Genomic DNA, 22,280 nt, shown 5'->3' on the forward strand with positions numbered 1-22,280 from the left:
GACAGAGACAGAGACAGCGACAGAGACAGAGACAGAGAGCGAGCGCAAAGACAAATGAAAATGAGGTTGCGCTGTTTGAGGAAAAAAAATAATTCCACTGTGCTTAGAATGATTTTTGGAGGGTTGTAAGAGACAAAGTCAGAAAGTAGGTAAGGGCCACATCATGGAAAACCATGAGAAGACCTCAAGCTGGGGAGTGAGATGGTCTGATTTTTAATTTTTAAATGTCACCCTGGTGGCAGATTGGAAAAAGTCTGAAGAAAATCAAAACTGAAAATGGGAAAACTACTCAAGGAGGCGTCTAAAAAGGACCAGACTCAAAATGACAGTGCCTTGGACAGGGTGGGAGAAGTAGAACAAAGATATATATCTTTGGGATATATTGTATAAGGAAATCCAACTGAACTACTAAACACCCTCACAAAGTAAGAGGAGGAAAGAAAGGTATCAGAGAATGGGACTCAAAGAAGGTTTTCCAATCAGGAATCAAAGGCTTTCAGATATTTGACAAAAGTAAGTATATAGGCATTATGTACATTTACTGAAATGAGGAAGTCGAGTAAAGAATGAAATTTTGGAAAATGAGGAAAAATCAAGAGTTCTGTTTTGAAAATATTGAATATGACTTTCTAATAAAATATCTAAATGATGATATCAAACAAAGTCAGAGAAATCAGTCTGCAGCTCAGAAAAGTGATCAAAACTACACGTTTTGGAACGTCAAAATTTAGATGCTACTTAAAACTATGGGAACTGATAAGGTCAAGTGGGGAAAAAAGTAAAAAAGACTAAAACGGTGCAGTCAGTGACAGAGTAGGAAAAATTGGAAAGTATGATAGGAAAGTCAAGAAATAGACTGTTTCAACTGTTCGATTCTGTGGGATGCTTCCTTAGAAAAGCAATGTCTATGGAGTTGTGGGGATTGAAGAGGAAATGGGTGGTACAGATTTGGTGACAAGTTTAGGCAACTATTTTGGGAAGGGTTGATCTGAAAGAAAATACAGAAATGGTGCTATAGTTGGAGAAGTACAAGAGGAGTAGAAAAATTTTATTTTTAACATAAGATATATTAAAACATGTATATGTGTGCTAAGGAAATTGGTCCAGTAGAGTCTAAGCAATTGTTGATAAGGGAGAAATGGAAGAGCAAAGGCCCTTATAGTGTTAAAGGAATAAAATTTAGAGCAAAACAATTTAAAAATAGGCTTTTGTTAGGAACAGAGGCATTCTTTCCTTGATAATAAAGGCAGAGAAAATAAGTATAAGTGCAAAAAAGTGTGTTGATTGTGGTGGTGAAAAAAAATGGGGATATTCCCATCTATTTGCTTATATTTTCTCAATGAAGTAGGAGGTAAAATTATTAGCTCGTGCAGATAAAGGTTTGAGAATAGAGATGAAATTTTAAAACACTTATTTGGAGAGTATTAAAAGGGAAATGCAGGAAAACTACCAGGTAGTTTTGCATTTTCCTTTGATAAAGTTCAAGACCAACCAGTCAACACAGCTATATGATTTTTCCCCCCAGCAATGAGGGTGAAGAAAGTCAGACACAGAGTAGTGAAGAGTTGGGTTAACCAGAGTCTGAGTTTTGCTACACAAATAGATAGAAGAAACAGGAGTGGGAAGAAAATATGCAGTATTAGCTAAGGACTGATAACTATAATGGACCATAAAACCTCACGTGGTTAAGGGTATAAAAGAAGACAGCAGGGCACTAGGAAAGGGTGAAAATGAGAAAACAAGTAGGGTTAATGAATAACAAATTTTAATGAGTTTGAATAATTATGGCATGGGTACTTAGTGAGCAAGAAGGACTAAAGGTGGTAAGATATTTGAATTTGATATTTCATAGGTAATGTTATTAATGACAAGGTATAGGGTAATACCATTGTTATACCCTAGTGCATGGGTCAGGAAACCCATAAAATTTTTAAAGGAAAGAAAGAATAAAACCCCAGAATCAATGAGCGTATATAATTCCCAATTTTGCTTTCTAAATATTCTCCAATATAAGAAACCATGGCATCTTGGGGAAATGGGAACTAGTTGATACCAGGGCTGGAAGACAGAAAGTACAAGGTAAGCCTGAAATATCTTGTAGTGCCAGAAAATAAGGATGCACTCAACAAATGATGGAGTCATGTTAAAAAACACAGAAGCCAAACTGAGGGGGAATCTTAATGACCAGATCTGAAACAATTTGAGCTATAAAATAAATAATGAAAGTAATTTCATATATATCATAAAATTAAATAGATATCCATGAGTCCATACTGATATAAATAAATAATTAAACAAATTAATGAGGAGGGAGAAGGAACAGCTCTCCCTTACAGTTAACAGATGTAAAAGAAATTATGTAATAGAAAATCATCATTTGGTAAACACATTAATAATAATTCTTTCATATAAGAATAATCAATGTATGGTAAAAGTTCCCTTTTCCAGCTTCCAAAGCCTGTCCTCATTTGTTGGTTCATGGTCCCTTCCCTCACATCTCTCCACTTGCTTCCATCATCACATCTTCTACTACTGTAGTCAAATTTCCTCCGCTTCCCTTTCATAAGAATACTTGTTATTACACTGAGTACACCAGGATAGTCCAGAATAGTCTCTCTCAAAATCCTTAGTTTAAGCATATATGCTAACTTCCTCTTATCTTTTAAGGTAAGTATGTATCACAGGTTCTTGGGAAGATGTAGACATCTTTGGGGATGCATTACTCACCCTAACACAGAGTATCAGTAGATAAATAAATGACTGGAAAACTAATACAATTTAGTAACCATTTTCTCTAGGTAGAGAAATTAGTAATTTTTATTTTTATTTATCTCTTTTCTAGAACGAACATGCAGTATTTCTACTATTGGGTCAAAAAAAATGTAAACCAGTGTTCAGAGAGTTTCTTTGTTTTAATCCTTGATCTTCAACATGTTTTTCACATGATGTATACCTACATATTAAATAGATTGATATACAGATGACCCTATACAACACAGGTTTAAACTATGCAAGCCCACTCATATGTGAATTTTCTTCCACATGTGCCACCTCTGAGACAGGAAGACCAACCCCTCCTCTTCCTCATCCCTCAGTCTACTCAACATGATGACGCTGAGAATGAAGACCTTTATGATGATCCATTTCCACTTCTACTTCTAGTAAACATAGTTTCTCTTCCTTATGACTTTCTTAATATATTTTCTTTTCTCTAGCTTACTTGACTGTAAGAATACAGTATATAATGCATATAACATACAAAATATATGTGAATCAACTGTTTATGTTATTGGTAAGGTTTCTGGCCAATAGTATCCTATTAGCAGTTAAGTTCAGGGAGAGTACAAAGATATATGCAGATTTTCGACTACATGCAGGGTTGGTGCCTCTATACCCCATGGGGTTCAAGGGTCAACTGTATTTATGTTTCTCTCCAAAAATGGCATATTTCATTCCTAATACACAAACTTCTCAGATATAGGCTAACAAAAACATACAAGATAATCAGTCTCTCATCCTAGTCTTACATGACCAGAATATGCCCAGGGTTAAGTTTCAACGTGCAGAAGTTGATTTTTTTAAGGTTGTTTAGTCAATACTGGTCTAGCAGCCATAGTGCAAAAAAGTGTCTGCTATTTACTACAAGAACAAATTATATACTAAATTAAGCTGATGAGTAAAACACATTGCATGAAAAAGGAGTTTAAGCAAAAAAATATATATATAAAGAGAAAAGGCTTTTAATGTATACAAGATGTTTAAAGAAGTCAGATATTAAAAACTAATGACGAGCTGGAAAGTGATGACTAAAAATGTATATGCATAAAAAGACATTTTGAAAGAGAACTTAAACTAAGAAGAAAGTTTCTGAGTACATTATATGCTTGGAATGATGAACAGCAAGTAGCGAATATTTAAGATTTGCTTTACTCTTGCAACAAAATCTGCAGGAAATAATGTATTTTTTAAGAAGATAGTAACCAGTGATAAAAAATCATCAAGGTATATATTGGAAATATCTTTATATCTGAGATGCAAGATGGCAGGCATGTTAGGATAACAAATAAAAATAAGCCTGATTTGCATATGCTATATCAATGGCACTACTCATGTAAATTTCAACTAATTGGAAACAAGAATCTTAGATATAAATTTTGAATTGTTTCTGAAATTTTATATTTGAATTTTTTGAGAAACAAACTGCAGCTTAATAATTTGCTTTTTCACTGAGTTACTGTTTCCATTTTAATTTAGCATCATCTATACCATTTAAGGAGATCTTGGTTGTAATCTCCCATGTAACAACTAAGTTATTTTATGCAAGTTAATTAAGTTCAATGAGACCCAGTGGTACAACATGGATAAAACCACCTATGTCATAGGATTACTCTGTGAATTAAACATAATTATGTGAGTGTGTATTTGGCTTAGAGAAGACTGTCTGATAAAATAAAGGCATTCGATAAAGTTATTTTACTTCCTTATTCACTGTAGTGATTTCTGAATGAATTCTGAAGGATTTCAAAAGTTAGATTCTCGTATGTATATTTATATATTCATATGTTTGTTAATAAACATATGTTTATGATCTTACAGTCAGCCATCCTGAGGAGTCTGTAAAGGATACATACAGACTTTGACAACAATATCAAGAGTCCAAAAACGTTTAAACAATGGTACGATTATAAATATAAGTATCTGAAAACTTAGACTATTGTTTAGTAAATGATAAAAACCCATGTGAATAAAAGCACAAGTATTTTAATAGTCTCAGTGTGCTGTAGTGATATTTTACAGATAGCTCTAGGAACATACCTCAAAAAATAAACCAAAAATGGTCTCTTTTATGCCCTATTGCCCCCACCAAGCTGCTTTACATACTGAAAGCAGGCTGATTATTTTAAAAGCAAAATGTAACATTTTTCTCTCCTCTAAATATCCTTCAATGGCATCCTATTTTTCTTATGATAAAGACCATATCTTACATGTTCTATAAAGCACAGCGTTGTTTGGATCTTGCAGATCTCGTAAGCTTCCTATTTTTGCTTTGTATATTCTAGGTGTTTCAGTGTTGGTTTTCTTTTAGTAACTCAAACATTCCATGTTCTTTCTAGCCACAAATCTTTGTACATGCTGTCCCTTTTGGTTTCACTTCTTCCTGTCTATCCTCATACTATCACATCTTATCAAGTCATTTCTTCAAATCAAAACTCAATCATTCCCTTACCTCAACTACTCCCTATCCCACAAATTAGGTCAGGCCCTCTTGTAATATATTCCCTAAGATCTATAAAGTTTGGGAATACATTCCCAAAACTCTACAATTCTCATTCAGAGTTCTTATGAAAATCACACCTAAGAAAATCATATAACTGGTTTAATATTTATTTTCTCTAGTAGCGTATAAACTTCAATAGAGAAAAAACCATTTTGTTCACTTTGTTATCCAGAGTCTAACAAAGTAGCTAGTCAATAAACATATGTAGAATGAATAAACACAAGTCAGTAAATGCAAGTAAATGACAGTCTCTCCAAGCTCTAACAGTCAAATCCTCCAGAAAGTAATTTAATGAGAAAAAATATGTCACACTTGGGAATACTGAAATTATTAGAAATTATTAATATAAAATTGTTTTGTATGTAAATATTTAATAAATACTAATTTTTCCTTGTTTGCTCAACTGTACTATCCATGTTTAAAATTACTGAACCTGAAACATTTAAAACAATTTCAAAAATAAAATCTATTGCACAAGTTTTGCAGGTTCAACATTTGCTGGATATCATATCATAGCAAAAAACACAGTTGTAATCCAGACTCTGAAAACTACTGTCTGACCTAAATACATATTTAAATTCATTCAGTCTTACAAATAAATTTTTTACATAAATAAATAAAAAAGAATAGATGATTATCACCAATGCCATACATTAATTCTTCTAATTTATGGGATTTTTAATAATATGCCATGACCTATCAGAAGTCACCTTTTTTTTTTTACTTCATAGTAGCTCAAAATCACTAAACTTTCAATTATCCTGCAATGATGAATGGTCATCTATTTAGTTTCATTTGAAAGAAATGTTCAACAGGTTAAGAAAACAAACCTTGAAATTCATTTTTCTTCAAATAAAAGACTGATGCTTAAAGTTTTTCAATGATATAATAGTATTACCTTATGTCCATAATAAACTTAAAGCAACTTTTACTTGATAATCTACAATATGATCTCCAGACATTTTTGCTCAAGTACCCTAACAATAAAAATGCTTGCACATACAGCTACAATAAATGTATATTCACTTATTTATTAATAATTAATATGAGTCTACTAAGCATTAAACATAACTGAAGGTCTGTTATGAGTCATACAGATTTCTAAGTATGGAAATCCAATAAAACAAGGTCCTGTGTTCAAAGAATTTCTTTCTAGTAAAATTTCATTTTACTTAAAAACCTAAATTCAAATTAAAAACAGAAAACAACTGAGATAATTGTATACTATGTAAGTGTTAGGATGGAAATAAAAGGTTTGTGATATCTGGAAAAGTCACTTTTGTTAGGGTTGGAATATTAGCTGGGGATAGAGTACTTGAGAGAGAAAAGTAGTAAATGCTATAATCTATCGTAAAGTTTGAGATATCTAAGGAAAAGTAAATTAAGTAATTAAAGACATACAAATAAAATGACTTGCCATATGTCTTAGTCTGTTTTGTGCTGCTATAACAGAATGCTACAAAATATCACATACTGGACAATTTATAATAAATAGAAATGTATGGGGTCACAGTTTTGAAGGCTGGGAAGTAAAAGACCAAACAGCTGGCATCTGGTGAGGGCCTTCTTGCTGTGTCATCCCACGGCAGAAGGCCAAAGGGCAAGAGAGAACAAGAGGGGACTGAACTTGCCTTTCAATAACAGCACAAATCTCACCTATGAGGGTGGAGTTTTCAAGGCCTAGTCACCTCTTAAAAGTCCCGATCTCAGCACTTTGGGAGGCCAAGAAGGGCACATGATGAGGTCAGGAAATCAAGTCCATCCTGGCTAACACGGTGAAACCCCGTCTCTACTAAAAATACAAAAACAAAATAAGCTGGGCATGGTGGCAGGCACCTGTAGTCCCAGCTACTCAGGAGGCTGAGGCAGGAGAATGGCGTGAACCCGGGGGCGAAGCTTGCAGATAGGGCCACTGCACTCCAGCCTGGGCAACAGAGCAAGACTCCATCTCAAAAAAAACAAAACAAAACAAAAAAAAGGTCCCATGTCTTAACACTGTTAAAATGTCAATTAAATTTCAGCATGAGTTTTGGAGGCAACAAGCATTTAAACCATAGTACCATATAAATTTCCAAATTATCAGGAACTTAATCTTATACTCCATCTTGTTCATAGATTTAGTGGCATATTCTAATACAAGTATGGGAGCCAGTGGATGCAGTTAGAGTTACAGCTTGTTTGGATATCTATTAAAGTAGGAATTTCTTACTATTCTTCCTGTTTGTAATCTAAGTGAATATTCTAAAAGTGTATTTTTAAATTTGAACCTTAAGGTAATTTATTGGAATGAATGCCTTTCAAAAAACTCAGTTGAATGAAATTCTATAATGGAATTACATAAAATTTTTATATCAATTTTGGGAAGTTACGATATCTTTGGATGAAGATTTCTTATTTGAAAAAATGGTACGATTTTTTAATTGTTTAGATCCTCTTATTTCCTTCAGCATAATGTTTTTATTCTATTCATATAAAAACTTTTTGCTTACCCATACCACTAATTTCCACTTCTTTAATGGTTAAGAGGGTTGAAACCTGCCTTTACTATTTCCTGTGTGATCTTATACAAATTAGCTCAGCTTTCTCTATCTCTGTTTTCTTATCTATAAAATGGGAATAATAAGCACACCCTTCCCATTTGAGTATTACATAAGCTAATACATATAAAAAGCTGAGAACAGTCTAGTACAGTAAGTTCTCAATAAGTGTTAACTAGTATGATCGTTATTTTAAATTCTGGTGGTTGTTCTTTACCAGTTTGGGAAAAATTATGTTTTATTTACTAAATGCTAATAATGAGCTATATATCTATAAGAAAAAAATTCACAGTAAGAATACTATGCATGTTATGACCTCTATGACATAAAATCATTCTCAGGACATGATGCAGAGATTTATTTAGAAGGCAGGCAGTCCTTTCAGTAGGCCATTCAACATTTTATACACAAATAAAGAACTATTTACCTCTGGCTCAAGGCAGACACAGCCCCACACTAGGGTACATGGCTTAGTGAGAAAAGTAAGTACAGCATATCAGCTCTCAATCTTGCTCTCAGCTGAGTACCGTTACAAAGCATACACACTACACAACTCAACTTGGGGGACCCGGTAGGAGGTTTATGGACATTTTTATTTCCTTCCTTAAACTTTTTCTTGTATTATTTTTACAGTGAGTCTATGATTTTTTTTCCTTTTAGCTATTTTAAATTTTCTTAGAATCATGTTTATTATCCTTCATTTTGGATATGCTAAAAGAGTAAATAATTCTGAAATAAAAATCTAAAAGTACGGGGATATAGGCTTCAGAAAATTTAATAAAAACAGTGATGAATCAAAGAACAAGGTCAAAATGCCAAAAATGTGACTCATTTATGTCTTGTCAGATACTGTTCAACCCATCATGTCTGCAATCTGTTAAATATAAGAATTTAGATTCTTGGTTTTTATTAAGGTCACTCTGCCCCATTTGCAAAGGAAACAGCCAGATCCTACTTAAATAGCAATTTATATCCAATGGTTAAAAAGTAATATAAAACATTCACTAACAATATGTTCAGTTTAAAACCGGAAAAATATTTTATTCAGTTGTAGAAAACCAAGATAATAATTAGCTTCATTGTTTTCTATTACATATTATTGTAAGTAATTAAACTGACATACTATTTTAAGTCATCTTTTTCAACTTAAATTTCCTACTCTCAAAATAGGTAGTTTTATTATTACTACAAAATTCCACCATGAACTCTAAATGAAAGAAACTCTAAAAAAAGAAATTCAATATAAAACAGTAATTTTTTAAAGAGTAAAAGATGAAATAAAATGTGTTCAATTACTTGGAACTATATTAAAACACAATAATTAGTGGTGTGAGCATTGCAAATTACACGTATTTAAAGAATTAGCAAATTCTACATTTTGAAATATATCATCTATATAGCATTTCCATAGTCTAGTCTTTCATTTTAAGGTTTTCTGTGTTAAAATTGTTATTACAATTAAAAGAAAGCATTTAAGAAAAAAAAAAAAAACAGTAGTACTTTGTGACTACTACTTTTTGTATTTACTAAGAATATATTGAGTAATTCAATGTTTACAAGGGCCAAATTAGTTAACACTGAATGTTTTTCCTCTTTTGTGAGGCATGCTTTGGTTTTTGGTTTTAAACTGAACTTTGAAAAACTACTAAGTAAATAGAGTACAACTGGTGACATATTGCTTTCAGTTAAGTTAATACCACATTGCACTCAATTGCTTTAAGTTACAATGTGGACTTGCATCTTAAATTTCGATCTAATCTTGAAAATTAGAATAGTTTCTATTAACATTATTACAAGAGTTATTGTCCTTTTCTTTTTTAAGCATCATTTCCTTTCAAATATTAAGCTTTAAAGGTCTCACAACAATCCCAAGAGTGCCACCTAGTGTTTTATGGTTATGCTTTTGATATTTCTAAAAGAACACAGGGGTCCTATATAATCTAGAGAAGAGTTGTCCAATAAGGTCACCACTACCATATGTGGCTATTGACTAGTTGAAAAGTGACTGATTTGAATTAAAATGTGATGTAAGTATGGAATGTAACCTTTGTTTCAAACAGCAGTACAAAAAAGTAAGATATCTCATTAATGATTTAATGACTTTTAAAACTGATTACACATTAAAATGAAAAAATTTTAGATATGTTAAGCTAAAAAAACTTTTATTAACATTTATTTTACTCATTTTCTATAACTTTTTAAAGGAAGCTACTAGAAAATTTTAAATTACATATGTGGCTCACATCATATTTGTATTGGACAACATTGATATAGAAGAAAACTTATGTTAGTCTTCAATATAAAAGTGTTAGACATTAGTATATTTGTAATAAACAGAGATTATATAATGTGTTCATAATGGTAACTAGTTACTCCTTTGGCAAATAAAAGAAACTAAAGGCTCAAAAATATAGAAGAGGAATTTCTAATTTTAAAAAAATCAAACAAAAAATATATTCCTATAAAATAAATCCAGGATATTTTAAATAAGAAAAACAAAAATCATGTGGAAAAGCTAGAGAATGAAGACAATTTAAATGACACAGTAATTGGACAGTCTGAGCATCAGTGGGAATAATAATTGCACATGGATTAAAACATGTATGAATCTATAAGCTCATTAGTGACAAAAACTAATTGTCATTTTTGAAAGATATTGAATGAACTTTTTATTTTAAATAAATACATACATGCATAAAAGTAAGTAAAGGAAATAAGAAACACAGGGAAAAACTATAGCTTTTATTATGCCTTTCCTATGCGAACTGTAGCAATAAGTAACCAAACAGCTGATGAAAGAAAATTTGTTTTTACCTAAGTATTCAAAACAAAACATGAAGAAGAAATTGGAATATTATAACTTTTCTTTTTTCTTTCTTTTTTTTTTTTTTTTTTTTGAGTTTCGCTCTTGTTGCCCAGGCTGGAGTGCAATGGCGCGATCTCGGCTCTCCACAACCTCCACCTCCCAGGTTCAAGCAATTCTCCTGCCTCAGCCTCCCATGTAGCTGGGATTACAGGCATGCACTACCACGCCCAGCTAATTTTACATTCTTAGTAGAGACAGGGTTTCTCCATGTTGGTCAGGCTGGTCTCGAACTCCCCACCTCAGGTGATTCACCCGCCTCAGCCTCCCAAAGTGTTGGGATTACAGGTGTGAGCCACTGTACCCAGTGGAATATTATATCTTTTCAATCTTCATCAATTAAAATCTAAACATTGAGCATCAGTGTGTGCCAAGAACATAAGAGACACCAATAGACATGATATGGCTCTTCTAGACAAAGAAAACCAAACCATCTACAATTATTATTTTCTCCAAAATCAAATACAAATTTGATTAAGCCTCTAAATCAGGGTTTCTCAACCTCAACAGTGTTGATATTTTTGGCCACATAAGTCTTTGTTCTGGGAAGGTTGTCCTTTTCATTGCAGGATATTTACCAGCATCCCTAGCCTCTACCCCTGAGATGCCCATGGCACCCACGTCCCACTCCCCAGTTGCGACAAACAAAAATGCCTCCAAACACTGTCAAATGTGTCATAAAGGGCAAAAATGCCTTAACAAAATTTGGGATTTTATTTGCCACATTCTCAATAAAATTTTTTAAAATTAAGAATAGCTAAAAAACGTTTTGTGGATTGGAGGAGGGTGAGGATCTGAAAACTACCTATCAAGTACTATGCTTATTACCTGGAAGATGAAATAATCTGCTCACCAAACCCCCACAACATGCAATTTACCTATATAACAGGCTGCACATGCAGCCCTGAACCTAAAATTAAAGTTAAAAAATAAAAATTACTTTAAAAAGCAACTAAGAACATAGCTACGTTTTTAAAGATAAAACCGGAATTCATAAATTCTGTAAAAAATAATAATTTAAAAATCTTCTAGCAAATGTGGGCAAAACAACAGCAAACAGTATATAAGAGAAGGAAATTATTAAACACAAAATCTGAAATTGATGAACTAAAAAACATGATCCACAGAAAAGATAAATAAAACCAAAAGCTGATGTTATGAAATAGCAAAACATAAATAAAAATAACCACCAATTAAAAAGCACTAGACCCAAAAATTTTTGTTGAAATACTTAATTTTTATTTAAAGATTGAACTATTCCCGTTTTAAAAGGAGATATAGCATTGTTCCAAATTCATTTTTAAAAGCTATTACCACAATTGCAAATAGAATGGAAATTTTCTTTTTTTTTTTTTAGATGGAGTCTCGCTCTGTCACCCAGGCTGGACTGCAGTGGTGCAGTCTCGGCTCACTGCAAGCTCTGCCTCCCAGGTTCACGACATTCTCCCACCTCAGTCTCCTGAGTAGCTGGGACTACAGGTGCCTGCCACCACACCTGGCTAATTTTGTTTTTGTTTTTTATTTTTAGTAGAGATGGGGTTTCACCGCATTAACCAGGATGGTCTCCATCTCCTGACCTCGTGATCCACCCTTCTTGGCCTCCCAAAGTGCTGGGATTACAGGTGTGAGCCACCGTGCTCGGCCAGAAAATAATTTTTAAAAACTGCAGTCACAGGTCATTTATTTAGAAAAAATAACATACAAAAAAGACAGACCATCTTCATTCATACTAAAAATATTCTAAATTAAAATATAAACAACTAATATTTAGCAGTATCCAAATACTAATATGCCATGACTAAGTTTGGTTTAGCCCAGAATGAAAAGATGTTTAACATGAGAAAATCTACTAATGTAACTTAGTATTTAATAAGGTAAAATAAAGTTATTCATGATATAACCTTGTCACAAAATACAATAGGAATTTGCTTAATTTGATTCAAGGAATATTCTATAACTTATAATAAACATCCTACCTGATAAGGATATCTATTATCATCACTGTGATTCAGCCCAGAAATAGAGGTCTCAACATCCCAATAAGGGGGAAAAATATTGAAAAAGGAATAAAACTGTGCTTATTTGCATGTAATATAATTAACTGCATTTAAAATCCAAGCAAATCTACAAACAGAATTTAGTAAGCGTTCACCAAAGTGAATGAATATAAGATCAATATACTAAAATGAATTTTATTTTTATATGTCAGAGTAGGAAACAAAAGTTTGAAAAATACAATTTAAAATAGCAACAAAAAACTGAAAAAAAAAGATAAATTTTGCACACCCAACAAATCATTTTCAAGGCATGAACACATAAAATCAAGTTCAACATTATTAGTCATTTCAGAAATACAAAACAAAACCACAAAATGCCACTACACACACTCTAGAATGTCTATGATCAAAGAGACAGACAATGTTGTATTGATGAGGACATCAAGGAATGAAATTTCTAGTATCAAAATTTTCTAGTATAAATTTTAAAATGTTACCAATGTTCTGGAAAACCATTTGGCAGTTTCTAAAATAGTTAAGCAAAAACTTATCATACAACCAAACTATACACTGCTAGGAATATATCCAAGGAAAATAAAAACATATGTTCACATAAAGACCCTATGAATGTTCATTCACTGCAGCATTTTTCTTAATAGACAAAACCTAGAAAAAATCCCAAAGTCCATGAACTTACGTATGGACAAAAAAGATAGTATATTCACACAATATATACCATTAACTAAACTAAAAATACTAAAATCGCGATACTAACAAAGTAAAATAGAAATTTCTGATAATCATATAAATTAAGGCAGGAAATGCACTGGACATAAACACCATTTTCTGATAAAAAATGTACAGCAAAGTAGGAATAGAAGGCAATTTCCTTAACCTGATAAAGACAGTTAGCAAAAACCTGCAAGATACTTAATGATAAAAGACTGAATGCTTTCCCTCTTAGATCAGAAACAAGACAAGAATAAATACTTGCATGTTCACATCTTTTAAACACATTATTAAAGGTGCTAGCTATAGCAATAAGGCAGAAAAAAGAAATAAAACCATCAAGATAGGAAAAGAAGAAATCCAACTGCCATTATTTGCAGAAAACATTGTATGTGTAGAAATTCTGAGAGAATCAACAAAAAATGGTAGAAGTAAAATGTGACTTTTGCAAAGCTACAAGATGTAAAACCAATATAAAATCAATTATAAATGCCAGAAACAATCAGAAATGAAATATTTAAGCTATCATTATCAATAGCATCACAAATTTAAAATACATAAGGATAAATCTGACAAAAATGTGAAATGTGTAGTTATAATTATAAAATACTAATAATAAAAATTAAAGAATTGAGAAAAAATGAAAAATATGATAATTCCAGACTCACTACAGTTAACATGCCAATTCTCCCCAAATTCATCATAAGTTAAACAAAATCACAAAACAAATTATAGCATTTTTTTGAAAACTGAAAGGCAGATTCTAAAATTCACTTGCAAATGCAAAAAAAAAAAAAAAGGAGTAGTCAAAACAAGTTTGAAAAGGAAGAACAAAGTTGGAGAATAAATACTAACCAATTTCCAAACTTATAAAATCACATTAATTGTAATGTCCAGTGTCTGGACTCTTTTCTGTTTCATTAATCTATTTGTTTATTTTTATGCTAATGCAGCATATTTACAAACAAGTGTTTTTCAGCAAAGATGCATAGGAATTCATTGGTTAAAGTATAGTCTTTATATAAAGTGTGCTTGAATATTTAAATATTTACGTGGAGAAAAAGAACTTCAATCCATCACCTACTATATATACAAATATTAATTCAAAATGGACCATATACTTAAATAGAAAACTTAAAAATGTAATATTTCTACCAAAACCTTGGGAAAATCATAGTCACCTGTTAGGCTAAGATTTCACAAAAGAACAAACTGATAAGTCAAGCTTCATCTAAATTAAAATCTGTTCTTCAAGAAAACAGTGTTAATAGGGTAAAAAGACAAGTTACCACTAGTAAAAAATATTTGCAAGTCATATATCCGATAAAGGACTTGTAACTAGAATGAAGTATGTGGAAAATTCATTAATATAAAAACAATCTAAAAAGTGGGCAATGGATTTCAACAGACCCTTCATCTAATAAAATATACAGATGGCAAACAATCCTATGAAAAGATGCTGAACATCATTAGTAATTAGGAAAATGCAAATTAAAATGAGAGTTAGATACCATTCCACACCTATTAGAATGGCTAAAACTTGGACTAACTCTGAAAAAGGCTGTGAAATGTGGAAGAACTGAAACTCTCATACACTGCTGATGGGAATGTAAAATGGTACAACCATTTGGGAAACAGCATTTGGCTGTTTCTTTAAAAGTTAAAGATAGGCTGGGCGCAGTGGCTCGCATCTGTAATCCCAACACTTTGGGAGGCCGAGGCAGGCAGATCATGAGGTCAGGAGTTCGAGACCAGCCTGACCAACATGGCAAAACCCCATCTCTACTAAAAATACAAAATTTAGCTGGCCGTGGTGGCAGGCTCATTTAATGCCAGCTACTCGGGAGGCTAAAGCAGGAGAATCACTTGAACCTGAGAGGCAGAGATTGCAGTGAGCTGAGATCGTGCCATTGCACTCCAGCCTGGGCCACAAGAGCAAGACTCCGTCTCAGAAAACAAAACAAAAGTTAAATGTATATCTATCATATAATCAGTACCCAATGAAAGTATCTGTTGGTACAAAATCAGTGCAGCCTTTTAGTAATGCCCAAAATTCTGCAAAATATCTATTATAAAATTCAAGTTCTTCAAAAATCCATCATAATGAAAAAGATTACATTAAAATCACATGAGTTTACTCAAGTTCTATACTTTGTTCTATGTTGAGAATAAAATCTATTGCTATTTCACTGTTCAGAGTAGAAAAAAATGCACCAAATATAATTAAGATAATATATTTCTTAGCAATATACATGAAGTTATATTATAAAATTTAAGAAACAGAAATTGCAAGATATTAATGACAATTTTAGTTATTTAAGATGACCTTTATTATTTGAAACTAATAGTATGTACCAATTATTTAAAATGAAGAATATACAAATACTTACAATAACATGTTCCTCTAAGTGGATTACCAACATAGCGATTTTCAGAGTCACATCTGCAGAAACACAAAAACTCATTTACTATTAAACAATGCAATTCAAAAGCCTCATGTTTTACTACAAGCAAAAAAGTATTTATATTCTACATCAAAACATACTTAAAACTATACCATTATTTGAAATTTCAAAAACACATCTTCGAAAGATGTGTGTGAAATCTGAATTAATTGTAGAAAGCTTTATTTATGAGAAAAAGTGAGAGATGAAATAGTGAAGAAAAAGAAAAACATACATGATAGGCATATAAGGAATGTTAAAAGGCAGATGAAATATAATTATGAGCCTTAGGATATGTATCCTGCCTTAATAAAGAGAAGAAGTAGTGAAAGTCTGAAATAAGATACAAAGATATTTTTAGGTAGAAGAAAATTCAGGGAATTCATAAATCCACATTATTTTCACACTTGTGATTTTTTTTTTTGAAATTAACATATTTTCTCCAGTTTCTCCACCAATTAATCTGTATTTTTTTTTTGTGAGACGGAGTCTTGCTCTGTCACCCAGGCTGGAGTGCAGTGGCCGGATCTCTGCTCACTGCAAGCTCCGCCTCCCGGGTTTACGCCTATTCTCCTGCCTCAGCCTCTGGAGTAGCTGGGACTACAGGCGCCCGCCACCACGCCCGGCTAGTTTTTTGTATTTTTTAGTAGAGACGGAGTTTCACCGTGTTAGCCAGGATGGTCTCGATTTCCTGACCTTGTGATCCGCCCGTCTCGGCCTCCCAAAGTGCTGGGATTACAGGCTTGAGTCACCGCGCCTGGCCAATCTGTATTTTTAAAAACAGATCTCCTCCAGTAAATAATGGGAAAAAAAAGGTTTCCCTAATTAATCCAAACAAAATTGACTAATATAGATTAAATTCAGGAGCTCAAACTTTGAATTCACATAAACACATTTTTAAAAAGTGAAAGAACATATGAGCATTCATACTCAGGTACTCTTATGTTTAATACATAAAAATATAGTTAACTATAGTGGTGGGAGAAAATCATAAGTATTTTCAAAATTTTTCAAGTTCACAAAACCTTGTTTGCCAAATAAAATTGACAATGTCTAATACAGATATAGCATGGTTTTACATAATGGTATTTCTTGGAACATCCTTCAAAATAAATTATTATAAAATTTATGCACCAGGGTAACTTAATAAAGTGACTTAATATTTAAATAATAAAAATTATATTTGCATATAGTTTAAATAATTATTTCATAAATATTATATATAAATATGTTACATATATTTCAACTCTAGTTAAGTTTAAAGAGGTAAAAGTCTAAAATGTCTTCAGTTTTTCAGAAGAGTTCATAAGAACAGAGGAATAGTAGAATACATATATATAATGAAGAGTCAAACAGTGAAAAATTAGAGGCTAAATAATCAGATTACATTCCCAATGCATTTTTCAACCATGTGCTAGCTAGTTTTTACATTCATGGAAAAAAAAATGAGTTGAAGAGTAAATTTTACTGTATATTAATTATAAAATTAAAGTCAAAATATGATAATCCTTTAAAACACTAACTTGGAAAAAAAGGACTCTATGAAACAAAGGAAGTTTGGGTGTTAGGTTTTCTGTGACATTTCCTAACACTACTTTTAAGATTTTGTCATTCATGGTAGTTTTCTAGTTTTAGAAATAAGCAATAGAGCACCAGAAAGTGTGATTCCTATCGAACTGGAACTTTGTATAAATTGATGACCAATCTCTCCCCATTCCGCCCACCCCATACCCTCCCAAGCCTTTCAAAATCCTCCACAGCCTCTCATAACCACAATTCTCATAACCACAATTCTACATTCAACTTCTGTGAGATCTTATAACCACATTTCTACTCTCAACTTCTATGAGATCAGTCTTTTTAGATTCTACATATAAGTGAGATCATGCAGTATTTGTTCTGCGATTGACTTATTTCACATAATATAATGTCCTCTAGGTTTGTCCATGTTGTGTCCCAAATGACAGGATTTCGTTATTTTTTATGTACAAAATACATTCCAAAAATATATCACATATATTTATCCATTCATCTCTTGATAAGACTTAGACTGATTCCATATCTTGGCTACTGTGCATAGTGCTGCAATAAAAAGAGTACAGATATATCTCCAAAATACGAATTTCAATTCCTTTGGATAAATATCTAGTCGTGAGATTATTGGATCATATTTTCATTCTATTTTTAATTTTTTGAGAAACTTCCATACTGTTGTCCACAAACAGCTGTATTAATGTGCATTTCCATCAACGGTGGATAGAAGATCCTCTTTCTCCATAACCTCGCCAGTTTTGTTATTTTTTGTCTTTTTCATAACAGCCATTCTAACTAGCGTGAAGTGATAACGCATCATGATTTTGATGTGCATTTTCCTAGTGATCAGGGACGCTGAGTTTTTTCTTCTTATATCAGTGGGCCATTGTTATGTCTTCTTTTGAGAAATGTCTATTCAGATCTTTTGTCTACTCTTTATATTTGTGGGTTTTTTTGCTATTGAGTTGTTTGGGTTCCTAACATAAGGGATATTAATCCCTTGTCAGATGCATAGTTTGCAGATATTTTCTCCCATTCTATAGGTTGTCTCTTTGCTCTGCTGATTATTTCCTTTGCTGCACAGCAGCTTTTATTTTGATGTAATCCCATTTCTCTATTTTTGCTTTTGTTGCCTGTGCTTTTGAGGTCTTTTCCAAAACAAACAAACAAAAACCTTCCCCAGAGAAATGTAATAAAGTGTCACCTCCATGTTCTCTTCTAGTAGTCTCACAGTTTGAGGACTTACATTTAAATCTTTAATCCATTTTGATTTGATTTTTTTAAGCGGTGACAGATGGGGTCTAATTTCATTCTCCTTAATGAAACTTTTCCCCAGCATCATTTATTAAAGAAACTATTATCTCCCTAATGTGTATTCTTGGCACTTTTGCCAAAAATCAGATGGCTATATATGCATGTATTTATTTCTGGGTTCTTTATTCTGTTTCATTAGTTTATGTGTCTTTTTAAATTTTTAATTTTGTTTGTTTTTGAGACAGAGTCTTGTTCTGTTGCCCAAGCTGGAATACAGTGGTGCAGTCTCAGCTCACTGCAGCCTTTACCTCCTGAGCTCAGGTGATTCTCCCACCTTAGCCTCCCTAGTAGCTGGAACTACACACCACCATGCCCAGCTAGCTTTTTGTATTTTTATTAGAGATAGGGTTTTGCAGTGTTGGCCAGGCTGGTCTCGAACTCATGAACTCAAGCAATTCACCCACCTCAGACTCCCAAAGTGCTGGGATTACATTTTGAGCCACCGCACCTGGCCAATTTTTACCTTTTAATGTTTATGGGTACATAGTAAGTGTGTTTATGTATGGGGTACATGAGATATTCTGATACAGGCATACATTGTATAATAATGACATTAGGGTAAGAGGGACATCCATCACCTCAAGGAGTTATTTCTTTTTGTCACAAACTTTGCAATTACACTGTCTTAGTTACTGTAAAATGTACAATAAATTATTGTTTCATATCATTTTTCTTAACTTTTATTTTAGGTTATATTAGAGGTACGTGTGCAGGTTTGTTACGTAGGTAAATTGCGTGTCACAGAGGTTTGGGGTACAGATTATTTCACCACCCAGGTAATAAGCATAATACTTGATAGGTGTTTTCTCTAACTTCACCCTCCTCCCTTCCTCCACCCCCTAGTAGGCCCTGGTGTCTGTTGTTCCCTTCTTTATGTTCATATGTACACAATGTTTAGCTCCAACTAAAAAGTGAGAACATGCAGTAGTACTTGGTTTTGTGTTTCAGTGTTAGTTCACTTAAGATAATGGCCTCAAGCTCCATCCATGTTGCTGCCAAAAACATGATCTTGTTCTTTTTCATAGCTGCAGAGTGTTCCATTGCTGGGTCAAATGGTAACTCTGCTCTGAGTTCTTTGAGAAATTGCTAAACTGCTTTCCACAGTGGCCAAACTAATTTACATTCCCACCAGCAATGTATAAGGTTCCCTTTCTCTGCAACCTTGCCAGCATCTGTTATTTTTTTTTTAATAATTCCCATTCTGACTGGTGTGAGATGGTATCATATTGTGATTTTGATTTGCATTTCTCTAATGGTTAGTGATGTTGAGCATTTTTTCACCTGCTTGTTGGACACATGTATGGCTTCTTCCAAAAAGTGTGTGTTCATGTACTTTGCTCACTTTTTAATGGGGTGGGTCATTTTTTGCTTGTTGATTTAACTTCCATACAGATTCTAGATATTAGATCTTTGTGGGATGCATAGTTTGCAAATATTTTCTGCTATTTTGTAGGGTGTCTGTTTACTCTGCTGGTAGTTGCTTTTGCCATGCAGAAGCTCTTCTGCTTAATTAGGCACCATTTGTCAATTTTCTTTGTTGTTGCCATTGCTTTTGGCATATTCATCATGAAATCTTTGCCGGGTCCTACATCCAGAATGGTATCTAGGTTATCTTTCAGGGTTTTTATAGTTTGGGGTCTTAAATTTAAGTCTTTAATCCATCTTAAGTTGACTTTTTATATGGTGTAAGAAAGGGGTCCAGTTTCAATCTTCTGCACATGGCTAGCCAGGTTATTACAGCACCATTTATTGAATAGGGAGTCCTTCATCACTACTTGTTTTTGTCAGCCTCACTGAAGACTAGATAGTTGCACATGCACAGTATTATTTATTGGCTCTCTATTCTGATCCATTGCTCTATGTGTCTGTCTTTGTATACATACCATCCTGTTTTGGTTACCACAGCCTTGTTATATAGTTTGAAGTCAATTAACATGATACCCCCAGCTTTATTCTTTTTGTTTATGATTACGTTGGCTACTCGAGCTCTTTTCTGATTCCATATGAATTTGAAAATAGTTTTTCTAATTATGTAAAGAATGTCATAGTTTGATAGGAATGCCATCATCCTGTCTTGGTTACTCTTGCCTTGTAGTATATTTTGAAGTCATGTAGCGTAATGCCTCCAGTTTGTTCCTTCAGCTGAAGATTGTTTTGGCCATTTGGGGTCTTTTTTGGTTCCATATGAATTTCAGAATTGTTTTTTCTATTTCTGTGAAGAATGTCACTGATATTATTACAGAAATTGCACTGATTCTGTAGAATCTTTGGGTAGTGTTTATATTTTTAAAACATTACTTCTTTCAATCTTTGAACACAGAATGTCTTTCCACTAATTTGTCTCATCTTCAATTCTTTTAATCAATGTTTTACAGTTTTCATTGTAGAAATCTTTCATCTCCCTGACTAAATTTATGCCTAGGTAATTTTTTAAGTATTTTGGAATTTTTTTAGATATTTTAGGTGGAATAGCTCTCTTAATTTCTTTTTCAAATAGTTTTCTATTGACATATGGAAATGCTACTAAATTAGTCCCAGCTACTGGGGAGGCTGAGGCAGGAGAATGCCATGAACCCAGGAGGCAGAGTTTGCAGTGAGCCGAGATCACACCACTGCACTCCAGCCTGGGCGATAGAGCGAGACTCTGTCTCAAAAAAAAAAAAAAGAAAAAGAAAAAGAAATGCTACTAAATTCTGCACATGTATTTTGTATCCTGCAACTTCACTGAATTCATGTGTCGGTTATAAGTCATGAAATTTGTATAGTTTTCTATATATAAGATCATGTCAACAGTAAACAAACATGAACACTGAATTTCTCCTTTCTAATTTGGATGTCCTTTCTTTCTTTCTCTTTCCTAATTGCCCTTGCTAGGAATTCTAGTGCTATGTTGAATAGAAGTAGTTAAAGTAGGCATCATTGTATTGCTTCAGCATTCAAAGGGAAAGTTTTCAACTTTTCCCTGTTTGGTATGATGTTAGCTGTGGATGCATATATGTGCATATATGTTGAGGTGTGTTCCCTCTAAGCCTAATTTTTCAGGGGTTTTATCATGGAGGAATGTTAAATTTTATCAAATTCTTTTTTGGCATCTATTGACATGATCCTATGGTTTTTGTCCTTCATCCTAGTAATGGAATGCAACACATGTATTGATTTTTGTGTGTTGAACTATACTTGCATTACTGGGATGAATTTCACTTAATCATGGTCAATGATATTATGATATGTTGTTGGATTCAGTTTGGAGTACCGTATTATGGGTTTTTGCATCTATATCCATCAGGGATATTGGCCTGTAGTTTTATTTTACACTTTTGTCCTTGTCTGGTTTTGTTATCAGGGTAATGCTGGCCTCATAGAATGAGTTTAGAAAAATGTCCTCTACTTCAATTTTTTGGAATAGTTTGATAAGAATTGGTATGAGTTCATTTTTAAATATTTGCTAGAATTTAGCAATGAAGTAATCAAGTCCTGGATTTTTTTTGACAGGAGTCTTTCTTTTACTAATTCAATCTTGTTTCTCATTATTGGCCTGTCCAGGTTTTCTATTTCTTCATGATCCAATCTTGGTAAGATAAGCTA

At 32.9% G+C, this 22,280-nt stretch overlaps 1 protein-coding gene across 1 annotated transcript in view; it reads right to left on the bottom strand.

Moving 5' to 3' along the window:
• ATRNL1 (attractin-like 1) overlaps positions 1-22,280 on the bottom strand; it is a gene marked incomplete at its 3' end in the record, with an annotated part of 405,371 nt that overhangs the window by 93,478 nt on the left and 289,613 nt on the right. The window contains exon 20 of the mRNA XM_011967565.1: positions 15,795-15,847. Coding sequence (XP_011822955.1) covers positions 15,795-15,847 — 53 coding nt within the window. The remainder of the gene's footprint in view (positions 1-15,794; positions 15,848-22,280) is intronic.

Source organism: Mandrillus leucophaeus, unplaced genomic scaffold (genome assembly GCF_000951045.1).
Source record: "Mandrillus leucophaeus isolate KB7577 unplaced genomic scaffold, Mleu.le_1.0 Scaffold80, whole genome shotgun sequence".
Classification (NCBI taxonomy): domain Eukaryota; kingdom Metazoa; phylum Chordata; class Mammalia; order Primates; family Cercopithecidae; genus Mandrillus; species Mandrillus leucophaeus.